The sequence below is a fragment of the Alosa alosa genome, chromosome 4 (genome assembly GCF_017589495.1).
Source record: "Alosa alosa isolate M-15738 ecotype Scorff River chromosome 4, AALO_Geno_1.1, whole genome shotgun sequence".
In the NCBI taxonomy this organism is placed as follows: Eukaryota; Metazoa; Chordata; class Actinopteri; order Clupeiformes; family Clupeidae; genus Alosa; species Alosa alosa.
The window spans coordinates 1653144-1665372 of record NC_063192.1 but is presented as its reverse complement, the minus strand read 5'-3'; the positions used below and the strand labels follow the sequence as shown (position 1 = coordinate 1665372).

At 37.3% G+C, this 12229-nt stretch overlaps 1 protein-coding gene across 2 annotated transcripts in view; it reads right to left on the bottom strand.

The window, feature by feature from the left end:
* Positions 1 to 12229, bottom strand: part of LOC125292836 — a 34169-nt gene that overhangs the window by 12192 nt on the left and 9748 nt on the right. For both annotated transcript variants that reach the window (XM_048240291.1, XM_048240290.1), the window contains exons 2-3: positions 10583 to 10651; positions 1136 to 1187 (exon numbers count right to left, since the gene is read on the bottom strand). In XM_048240291.1, coding sequence (XP_048096248.1) covers positions 1136 to 1187; positions 10583 to 10633 — 103 coding nt within the window. In that variant the 5' untranslated portion in view covers positions 10634 to 10651. The remainder of the gene's footprint in view (positions 1 to 1135; positions 1188 to 10582; positions 10652 to 12229) is intronic.

The window sequence follows — 12229 nt, the reverse complement described above, 5'->3', positions numbered from 1 at the left end:
ACTGTAAGTTTGGACCATGATAGTTTCCAAACTTCAGTAGTCTGGACTAAGGTGGTTAATGACGTTTAGTAGCACGTGTACGGGCACCTGCACATACTTCTGTGGCGCATTGCGTTAAGGGACTGTACGATCAATACAGTTAGTAAAGTCAACAGTAAAGAAGCTGAAGACGCGAGTCAAAATAATAAAGACACCCCTTCAGGAAAAGCGATATGGGCTATGGGAAATATTGGGAAAAGTTTTAAAGAAGATGACGGTAGTACAAGTTATGGTCTATGTAGGCCCACTTCTTGCGAACAGCCGAAATGGGCAGCCTGCAGGAATAAATGTTGTGGCACAGACTACACAGCCATATCTACCGGTATGTATAGGTTCGCGCATACATAAAAGTTACCTTAGTTCTTTGTGTTTGTGACTTTAAACAGTGGATGTGCTTCAGTAAAGCTTTGTGCTTCATTCAGCATTTTAAACCAGTTCTTACACTAACGTTTTGACCAGCAATGTATCTCTCTTACTTACCATTTCTGTTTTCGAAAGAAAGATATATCTCCATGGCCAAATCTTATCCTAGTGTTCTAATCCTTGGTGGTTGCGTGCGTGCCTGCTCTCTTATTCTCATTCTTTCTCCTGCGCAAACATTATGTCCTGCATGCCTACTGCGTGTAGTTCTACTGCATAAAGTTTCGCAAATAAATTAGTTTGATTTACAGAAATGGACTACTGTCACACTGCATCCAGGCTATAACCAAAAGCACACATTTTGTGAATAAGCGGGTCGGATATAATTTTGTCCTAATTAATATTCGCGGTCCGAGTTGCGGTCGGGTTGATTAAAATATCGGGCGACCGCGGGCCGTTTGTGACCAAACCCACGCAACACTGGTGTGTAGCCTACCCGTGTGTGTGTATATGTGCTTATGACATTTGCTGGCCGTTTTAACCTTGTAAACGTCATTTTTCGACCAGTTTTATTTTATTCACGTAGGGGGGAGGCTTTGATTTTGCCTTGAGCAGTTGTAAGTTTGCCATAACAATATACACTAAGGGAAATGTGGTATGAGGCTGCTCTTTTATTACTTGTAGTTATATTTTGTTACTATTAATGCTGTTTTTTTCTTAGAATGAAGATACTAACAGTCCAGGCAAAATATTCTTCTCCCACGGAGAAGAGGTTCATGTCTCCACACCTAAAAAAATAAGGATTCAGATTATAGATCACAGAAACATCCATATTCAGAAAGACAAAGTGTATGTAATTGAATAACTTCCCCATAACAATAATTTCCTCATTTCACTCCATGAAAATGTGACAATGAATCCAATAATGCAACTGCAGAAGAACTACAGGAGAACTACCAGTGAATGCAAAGTGGTTGCAGCGGTTGCTAGGGTGCCTATCATTAACATTTCTAGTTCAATGGAGGGGGGCTTACTGAGATCACAAGCAAGAAAGAGATGTAAATGAATCAATTTCCATTGCCTCCATCATGATGCAACAATGTGTTTATCCATGTGTTTTTCTCTGTGTACGCTGTACGCTCACATACCCTGTAAAGCAGGGGTGGGTAGTAACACATTACAAGTAACGCATATGAGTAAAAAATAGGGCTGTCCAACGATTCATTTTAATGAAGTTTTCATATTGAGAAATATGCACAAGTGTGCAAAATGCCTTGGCCTACTGCACATGTCAATGAATTGCATAACAAACAAAAATAGTCTAGTCCATATCTCCATGTTCAGTTCACATGTAACAGTGTGAGTGTAAACAATGTTTAGCTTGTAGGCTAGATTAAAGCTTAAACTTGAAGTGCTTCTGTGATATTTTAATTCCATGTCGATTAAGCCGACACCGCTATTTGCGGTGCACTACTATTGTATACAGTCTGGTGCACTGTCACTTGCTACACACATCAGTGCCAAAGTTTTTAACTGGCAAACACTGGATGAACAATGGATTTTATGGAGCAGTGCCGACCACATAGAACCGAATCGTGATTTACACGGCTACAAAGTGTGATGCTGGTGTGCAGAGTTGTATTGAGAAGAATGGAATCTAATGTAATTGAATGTTGAAAGCAGAGTATAAGTATAAGTATATATACTCTTTTGATCCCGTGAGGGAAATTTGGTCTCTGCATTTATCCCAATCCGTGAAACACACTGCACACAGTGAACACACAGTGAGGTGAAGCACACACTAATCCCGGCGCAGTGAGCTGCCTGCAACAACAGCGGCGCCCGGGGAGCAGTGAGGGGTTAGATACCTTGCTCAAGAGCACTTCAGCCATGGCCTACTGGTTGGGGTTCGAACCGGCAGCCCTCCGGTTAAAAGTCCGAAGCGCTAACCAGTAGGCCAAGGCTGCCCCACACTCATGTCACTGTCAGTGTCCACAGCATTTTAAGGCGGGGATCACATTAGCCAGCGGCAAGCGGAAGGTTTCCTATTGTTCACTATGGTTCGGCAGCGGAACGGTGGCAACGCTGGTGTAACGCCAGCGTTGAACAAACTGAGTTGAACTTGGTTCAACTTTCAAAGCGCAACGCGAGCACATTCAATTGTCAGTTATGGCAAACCGAGATAGAACTTATTATGGCCTGACCGTTGCGTTACGCTTGCTGCTGGCCTTCTGGACTAGGCAGAATATTTTACTGTCTATGGCAGAAGCTTACTAGGAAGCAAAGTTCTTAGAATCTTTGATAGGAAGTGTCTGTGGCAGTTTGAGGACAAGGAACGGTGCATCAAAGGGTCAAAATAGTAGCAGCCAAAGGAGATTGTTGATAACAAAGTGACGTGTAAAATAAAAAGTCTTGTGGTGGCACGGGATTAATGTGATTAAAAAAATGAATGCATTATGCTTGGTCCTTAATTAGCCTTAGTATGTTGTTAGAGTGCATGACAATGCAATCTACTGTTATCCGATTTCTTCTTATTACAGTGCATAAAAATGCACTGTACTGTTCTTCCTAGACTTCTTATTACAGTGCATGAAAATGCACTGTACTGTTCTTCCTAGGCCTCTTATTCTTATGCTTATGCTTATTACAGTGCATGAAAATGCACTGTACTGTTCTTCCTAGGCTTCTTATTCTTCCGCTAACGCATTTAATGCAGCTTCAACCGTTTAACGTAGAAACTTCATTCAAACTATGTTCCGTAGGTCTTACCTAGGACATGGGGGCTTTGTATTTTTCATCTTTGTAACTTTTATACTTTTTAAACTATTAATTAAAAACTATTCAAAATTTCCCCATAGACTTAACATGGGCTGATGACATCATAATAGAGCACTTAACCCTTAAAGGAGTACCGTCACACTGGTGTGACGGGAATGTTGGGAAATTAACATTCTAAAGAATATCTGGGTTCATTGAATTCAACATAGAATTTTAGAACCTTCAATTGTTGCGGAACTTAGAATGTTCAAAAACCTACACCTTTAAGGGTTAAGCAACTAGAAAATGTAATTTCGAGGAAATTACCAGTGCATGAAAATATAAACATACTGTATATTAACATAAAATGCCAAACAAACTTTTATTTGGAAAAAGTTGCCAGGAGTCATAGTTGATAACAACTGACAGTTGAAATTATTATTATTATTATTATTACATTACATTACATTTAGCAGACACTTCTTGATCAAAGTGACTTACATATGTCAGCTATATTACAAGGGATCACATTGTCCCCGGAGCAACTTGGGGTTAAGTGCCTTGCTCAAGGTCACAACGGTGGAAGCCGGGAATTGAACCGACAACTTTCAAGCTACTGCACACTAGCCCAGCTCCTTAACCACTACACTACCACCGCCCCCATTGGCGAAATGGCTGAACAGTTAAATAGTTGAGTAGTTTAAATAGTTATTTGTGTTAATTAATATAAATTATTTAATAGTGAATTATTGTAGTGAGGACATTTATTTTGAAAAAAAAAAAATAGACGCAAGTGAACTTCAGGAACAGCTGCGTTCGTTCAGGTTTCATGTCAACAAATAATAGTAGGCTAACGTTGAAGGCGCAGTCAGGGATTCCACAGGAGATCACGCTTGTTTGTGTTTAAGTTTATTAGCAGACGCAATTTTGTGCAAAAAAACGTAGCCTACATTATGTTAACCAAGGAACCAAATTAAATACGCCAGCCAGATAGCTCAGCCCCTACCTTCAGTACCCTATTCCCAGATAAATCCACGCATTGTTTAGTTTTTGTTTGTGATACAGGCAATGCTTTCAAGCCCTGTGTTGCTAACATACCTAGGCTGTGAAACTAAGGTCTAGCTAGCCTATTGGTGGGTTTAATTGAATTTGAGTAATAGGATACGCAAGCATTACATCTGAGATAGTTTGTAATTCCTGTAGAGCTCACCAAAATTATAGATATGATACAAGACTGCTATAATCCAAGATAGATTTTCTTCGAATTTTTGACCATTTATTTTACCAAATGACATGGGAAACATAATTCATTTCATCCACATATTCTTATGCACCATGCACAACAACGCTACTAAGTTAGCTTAAAACCGTGAGAATCAAGCCAGCGTCATGGGCCGTCACGGCATTAAAGTGACAGGCACTCAATTCGACTTGCACAGCACCAATACAGTGTAATGGCATGAAAGAGTCTATATAGTTTATACAGTGCTGTGCAAAAGTTAAGACACCCATGCTGAAAGGGAGGAATAAAAAACATATTTTGCCTTTTGTCTTAATGCCTTTTTAATCAATAATAATCAATTATTTTTTAATGCATCATGTATCGTAAATAAATACATTATATATAAATGTCTTAACTTATGCACAGCACTGTATATTCTAAATAGTAATAGTTTGTACAGTGGCCTACAGTGAACAGTTGTACAGTGGCTAATATTAATAATGTAAATGAAAAAGGTGAAAGAAAAACATGAATAATCCTGTTCAAGTACTGCAATAATCATGCTTGTGTTGATGGTTGTCATCAATTTGTAACTCAATCTGTCCATTTACAATACAAATCAATTTGTAACTCAATCTGTCCATTTTTTTTGGGGGCTTCCTACTGTACGATCAACAGCACCGCTGCTGGAAAAAATTCTAGGGGAAACATTGTAGATAGTGTAATGGATGTTGATAGACAGAAAGTTGAATGGATGTTGATGGGCAGATTGTTTAATGGATGTTGATGGATAGTTTAATGGGTGGATGAGTGAATGGTTTGAAGAGGATGAATGGATAGAAAGTTGGATGAAATGTGCCTTATATCCTTGTAGAATGGAGAGACACAGAGAGAGTTGGCCTAGTTAAGCAGAAAGCAGTTGATACAGGTGCAATCAGTTTAACTGGCCCTTTGATGGGTCCTAATAGTGAGCAGCTGGAAGTTGATACAGGTGCAAATCAAGTTAATTAGTCCATTGTGATGTCATAGTGCTAATGCAAAGTCTATGGGGGAAAATAAGCTTGTTACAGTGCATGAAAATGCACTGTTCTGTTATCCGAAGTCTTCTTCTTCTTCTTCTTCTTCTTATTACAGTGCATGAAAATGCACTGTACTGTTCTTCCTAGGCAACAACTTCTTATTATTATTATTCCGCTTACCACTTTTTCCAGACGCTTATTTCTCTTGAACAGTTTAACTTAGAAACTTCATTCAAACTTTGTAACGTAGGTATTCAAACGGACGAAGCTGCTATGTCTTTTCAACTTTGAAACTTTTATACTTTTTAAACTATTAAAGAAAAACTTTTTAAAAATCCCCATAGACTTCAGCTATGTATTTTTTAACTTTGTAACATTTATACTTTTTTAACTATTAATTAAAAACTACTAAAAATTTCCCCATAGACTTAACATTGGCGATTATGACATCACAGTAGGGCACTTAGAATCCTATGCCAAGTGTTCCGATCACCTCCAGCAACTGTCTGTCTCAGGCTTTAAGTATACAATATGGCTCTATTAAGACTACAGATCCTGTTAAACAGCTTCCTCTGCCCACTTGTTACTTGTCATCAACTATGACTCCTACCCACTGTAGCTAGTTAGCATGGTTAGCATATGTTAGCATTGTTAGCATTTTTAACAAAACTGCTAAAAATGATTAGCTAAGTTAGCTAAGTAACATGGTTAGCATAGTTAGCATGCTAGTTAGCATTATTAACAAAACTGCTAAAAATGATTAGCTAAGTAATATAGTTAGCATGCTAGTTAGCATTTTTAGCAAAACTGCTAAAAATTATTAGCTATGTTAGCTAAGTAATATGGTTAGCATGTTAGTTAGCATTTTTAACAAAACTGCTAAAAATGATTAGCTAAGTAACGTGGTTAGCATAGTTAGCATGCTAGTTAGCATTTTTAGCAAAACTGCTAAAAATGATTAGCTAAGTTAGCTAAGTAACATGGTTAGAATAGTTAGCATGCTAATTAAAATTTTTAGTAAAACTGCTAAAAATGATTAGCTAAGTTAGTTAAGTAACGTGGTTAGCATAGTTAGCATGCTAGTGTGTTAGCATGCTAGTTAGCATAGTAACTTGGTCAACATTATTATCTTTGTTAATATAGTTAGCATAACTGCTAGCAAACATTAGAGCCATTCCAACTGTCAGTTATCGTCAACTATCTACCTAAATAATTTAACCATTTAAACTATCCACCTATTTAACTGTTAAGTCATTCCAACTATATTAAACCTCATCTACTTAGCAACCAATATAGTTTGTTTTTACTCTGTATGATATTTTACATCATATTTTTGCATTTTCATGCACTTGTATTTCCTTCAGGAAATGCTTTTCTAGTTCTTATTCTTATTCTTTCGCTAACGCATTTAATGCAGCTTCAACCGCTTAACGTAGAAACTTCATTCAAACTATGTTACGTAGGTCTTACTTAGGACATGGGTGCTATGTATTTTTCAGCTTTGTAACTTTTATACTTTTTAAACTATTAATTAAAAACTATTCAAAATTTCCCCATTGACTTAACATTATGATTATGATCACAATACGGCCGTTAAGCAATTAGAATCCTATGGCAGGTGTTCGGGCCACCTGGATCAACTGCCAGTCTCAGGCTTTAAGCATACAAACTGGCCCTATTAAGACTACACATCCTGTTCAACTGCTTCCTCTGCCAAAAACTGTTTCAAAATAAAAGTCCTCACTACAATATTTCACTGTTAAACAATTTAACCCTTTAAACTACTGAACTTTTTAACTGTTCAGCCATTGTAACTGTTACTTATCATCAACTATGACTCCTACCCACTGTAGCTAGTTAGCATGGTTAGCACAGTTAGCATGTTAGCATTGCTAACATTGTTAGCATTTTTAGCAAAACTGCAAAAAATGATTAACTGAGTTACATGGTTAGCATAGTTAACATGCTAGTTAGCATTTTTAGCAAAACTACTAAAAATAATTAGCTAAGTAACATGGTTAGCATAGTTAGCATGTTAGTTAGCATAACTTTTAAAAATGATTAGCTAGGTTAGCTAAGTAACATGGTTAATATAGTTAGCATGTTAGCATGCTAGTTAGAATAGTTAGCATACCTACTAAAAATGATTAGCTAAGTTAGCTAAGTCACATGGTAAGCATACTTAACATGTTAGCATGCTAGTTAGCATAGTTAGCATACCTACTAAAAATGATTAGCTAAGCTAATTAACTAGGTTAGCTAAGTCACATGGTTAACATAGTGCTAGTTAGCATAACTACTAAAAATGAAAACATTAGCTAAGTTAACTAAGTAACTTGGTTAACATTATTATCTTTGATAATATAGTTAGCATAACTGCTAGCAAACATTAGAGCCATTCCAACTGTCAGTTATCGTCAATTATCTACCTAAATAATTTAACCATTTAAATGATCCACCTATTTAACCGTTCAATCATTCCAACTATATTAAACCTTATCTACCAAGCAAATCATTTAACTATATAAGCTATCCACCTATTTAACTGTTCAGTCATTCCAACTATATTAAACCTCATCTACCTAGCAACCAATATAGTTTTTTTTTTACTCTGTATGATATTTTACATCATATTTTTTGCATTTTCATGCGCTGTATTTCCTTCAGGAAATGCTTTTCTAGTTATTCTTCTTCTTCTTAACGCTTTTTCTGCGTTTAATGCGGCTTCAACCATTTAATGTAGAAACTTCATTTAAACTGTGTTGCGTAGGTCTTACTTAGGACAGGTGTGGAATGTATTTTTCATATTTGTAACTTTTATACTTTTTGAACTATTAATTAAAAACTATTACAAATTTCCCTATAGACTTAACATTGGCGATTATGGCATCACAATAGGGCACTTAGAATCCTATGCCAAGTGTTCCGGCCAGAGCCATAAGGTTCCGGCCACCTCCAGCAACTGTCTGTCTCAGGCTTTAAGCATACAATCTGGCTCTCCTAAGACTACAGATCCTGTTCAACTGTTTCCTCTGCCCACAACTGTTTCAAAATAAGAGTCTCCACTACAATAATTCCCTATTAAATAATTTAACTATTTAAACTATCCAACTATTTAACTGTTCAACTATTCCAACTGTCAGTTATCATCAACTATGCCTCTAGCCTACTATATTAAACCACCACCTACCTAGCAACCAATTTAGCAACCATTGAAATTAAGCATCTATGTCAGTTTCCATAGCAACCAAGATGATTATACTAGCAAACCACTGTAGTAACTCCTTTATTTCTGATAGTAGCCACCATGGACACCCTAGCAACAACCTAGCAACGACTTCAAGTACCCTAGCAACAGCCTAGCAACCACATTCCATTAAAACCTAGCAACCAACATCATTAACCTAGCAACCAGCATAGCAACCACCATAACTACTCTAGCAACAGTCAGTTGTCATCAACTTTGACTCCAGTCAACTGTTTCCTCTGCTCACAACTGTTTCAAAATAAAAGTCTCCACTACAATAATTCCCTATTAAATTATTTAACTATTTAAACTATCCAACTATTTAACTGTTCAACTATTCCAACTGTCAGTTATCATCAACTATGCCTCTAGCCTACTATATTAAACCACCACCTACCTATCAACCAATTTAGCAACCATTGAAATTAAGCATCTATGTCAGTTTCCATAGCAACCAAGATGATTATACTAGCAAACCACTGTAGTAACTCCTTTATTTCTGATAGTAGCCACCATGGACACCCTAGCAACAACCTAGCAACGACTTCAAGTACCCTAGCAACAGCCTAGCAACCACATTCCATTAAAACCTAGCAACCAACCTCATTAACCTAGCAACCAGCATAGCAACCACCATAACTACTCTAGCAACAGTCAGTTGTCATCAACTTTGACTCCAGTCAACTGTTTCCTCTACAATAATTCCCTATTAAATTATTTAACTATTTAAACTATCCAACTATTTACCTGTTCAACTATTCCAACTGTCAGTTATCATCAACTATGCCTCTAGCCTTCTATATTAAACCACCACCTACCTAGCAACCAATTTAGTCTTAGTTTTTAGTGAATTTAGTGACTCCCGCCAATTGTGTCCTCTGCCCACAACTGTTTGGCAGCCTGGGCTTTTCAGTCAACTAGTGTGATCAACTCCCAATCTACATTCAACTTTTAAACTGTCTACTTTTAAACTATAAACTTTATTAATCTGTGCAACCACCATGTCTGTCCTAGCATCATTTTCATGCACTCGTAATTCCCTGGAATTACATTCTCTAGTTAGTATTTGTTGTATTGTGATTATAAGAATTTATTTACAGACGTTTAAGGAACACAACAACCGGAAGACTGGTAGCCTTAACCCTTAACTAAAGGCTCTCATATACAGGTATGTTTTCAGGTCTTTTTTAAAAATATTCACTGAACTCGCCTGTTTGATGTACAGAGACAAGGTGTTCCATAGCTTTGGGGCATAATGGATAAAAGCAGCTTCTCCACTTTCCTTGTGGAGCACTTGGGGTGCAATTAAGAGATTAGCATTGGAAGATCTAATTTTCCTTCGTGGTTGATACGATATTAAAAGCTCAGAGATATATGAAGGTGCTTCATATAATTACTTCAGAGCTTTGTACAAAATTAACGTTAAAATCAATTATATAGGAAATAGGGAGCCAGTGCAGTTCAGTTGCTCTCTCTTTTTGATCTTAGTTAAAAGTCTAGCAGCAGAGTTCTGTATGAGTTCCAATTTATTTATATGTTTTTTGGGAGACCAGTAAAAAGTGCATTGCAGTAGTCTAACTTGCTAGTGATAAAGGCATGGATTAGTTTGTGCCATTACATGAACCAGGGGGAAGGGTGCAAGTCATGAGAAGTATTTACGACAGTTGTATAAAATACAAATACTCCATAACTGTGGGGGGAGCCCAGTAGCAAACAAAAGAAAAAAACAAAATGGCATCTGATTGCATTTTTGATACTTGGGAGTTAACCAAAGATTATTTTTATTCTGGCCATTATTGCAGTCTATGGATCTTTATGCATATTGTCTCAGTCTCCCACTTCCACTCTTAAATTGGAGTTCCAAATATTCAGTTGCCAGTCCTGGAGAATATTTTGTAGACTACAAATAGTGATTAAGGTTTTAAGATTGAGTCTTACTTGTACACAGGGCCCAACAGAGCGAGAGGGAAATGGTAACACCAGCTCCATTGGACTGTTGCCCCCCACCTGTTGCATGCATAAGAAACACAAAGATGAACAAGACTACATCTCACAGTTACAAAGAGAAATCTAAAACATTTTAGTGACCAAGACTTTTTATCCGATTGTGTGTGTTCCACAAACCATGTTTCTAAGTTTACTTTTCACCGTTTCTCTCAAAATGAAGTGTTTGCGGAATTACAAGCTATTGACACTATGGCTCTGTTCGAAATGGTAAACTATGCTGCTTTTTAAGATATCTAACATGAGAGCGAGCCAACAAGTGCTATTCCTGTCTTCTAAGATAACCCCATAATGGTCGTTTTTTAAGGCAGCATCGATGTATCCTTGATGCTGCCAACTACTCACAAATCTGCAGCAACATCTGAAACAGTTGTCAAAAAAGTAAACAAAAGGTGGCGGATGACACTCGAAACTGATGTGTGTTGGCTGATTGTGTTGAAATGTCATTTGTTTGACATTGTTTGCTTAGATTGGTCAAAATATAGCGAGAAATAAACACTGCACTATCTGATAATATATTTGTTGTAACCATTGATAGCGTCTGGTCTGATTTATGTGCAATCTGTCAGACAACTTTCTGCCATTAGCCTGTTAGCTTCCGTAAGCTAATTTAACGTTATTGCTTGTGCTAACATCATAGCGTAGTGTCAACATTCTGAGTTAAGAGACTGTTCGAAACCATCGTTCTTGAAAAAGATGCCTTCACTCCAAAGTCATCCAACCATCCAAGGCAGCAACCTTCCATTTCGAACGGACCCTAGCAGTGCTACTGGAGAAGATAAATTAGATATTTTTTTCTTAAATTGTCTGTTCCTATTATCACAGACCATATAACTTAGCATAGACCTATATCTTTCCATTCTGATGGGCATATTTTCTAGTGCATGGAAACTGGCCCATGTGACAACTTTACACAAAGGATGATTTAAATAATTACCGTCCAATCTCCCAATTACCCTGTTTATCAAAGATTTTTGAATCATTGGTTAATAACCAACTCAAGTCATTTCTTTAAAGTAATCAAATATTAAGTACACAAATAGGTTTAAAACCACAGCACTATCTCAGCTAGTTACTAATAATATAATATCTGCTTTAGACATTAATAAACACTGTGCTGCCCCTTTTGTTGATTTGTCAAAATCATTTGATAGAGTTGATCATCCCTTGCTCTTACAAAGACTACATAGCATTTGCCTTATTCACCCGGTGGCCAGAACAAGGCTACAGGGTACAGGGTAAATACCAGCATCTACACCTCAGTCCAGTAGATGGTGGTAATGCACTCCATTTACAAACTGCCAAAAACAAGCTCACCGAATAAAAAGAAGGGTTCGCTGACCTGTTCTTCTTCTTCAGTGAGTTTTTTTGGCAGTTTGAAAACGGATTGCATTACCACCACCATCTGCTGGACTGAGGTGTAATGGCAAGTGTACCCTGTAGCCTCGTTCTGGCCGCCGTGTGGATAAGGCAAATTGATTTGGATGATAAGGCTTATGAGTGGTTTCAGAATATTTGTCTCAGAGGTTTCAGTATGTGAAGTCAGGGAATGTCCAGTCACAGAGTGTTTGCCAATCACAA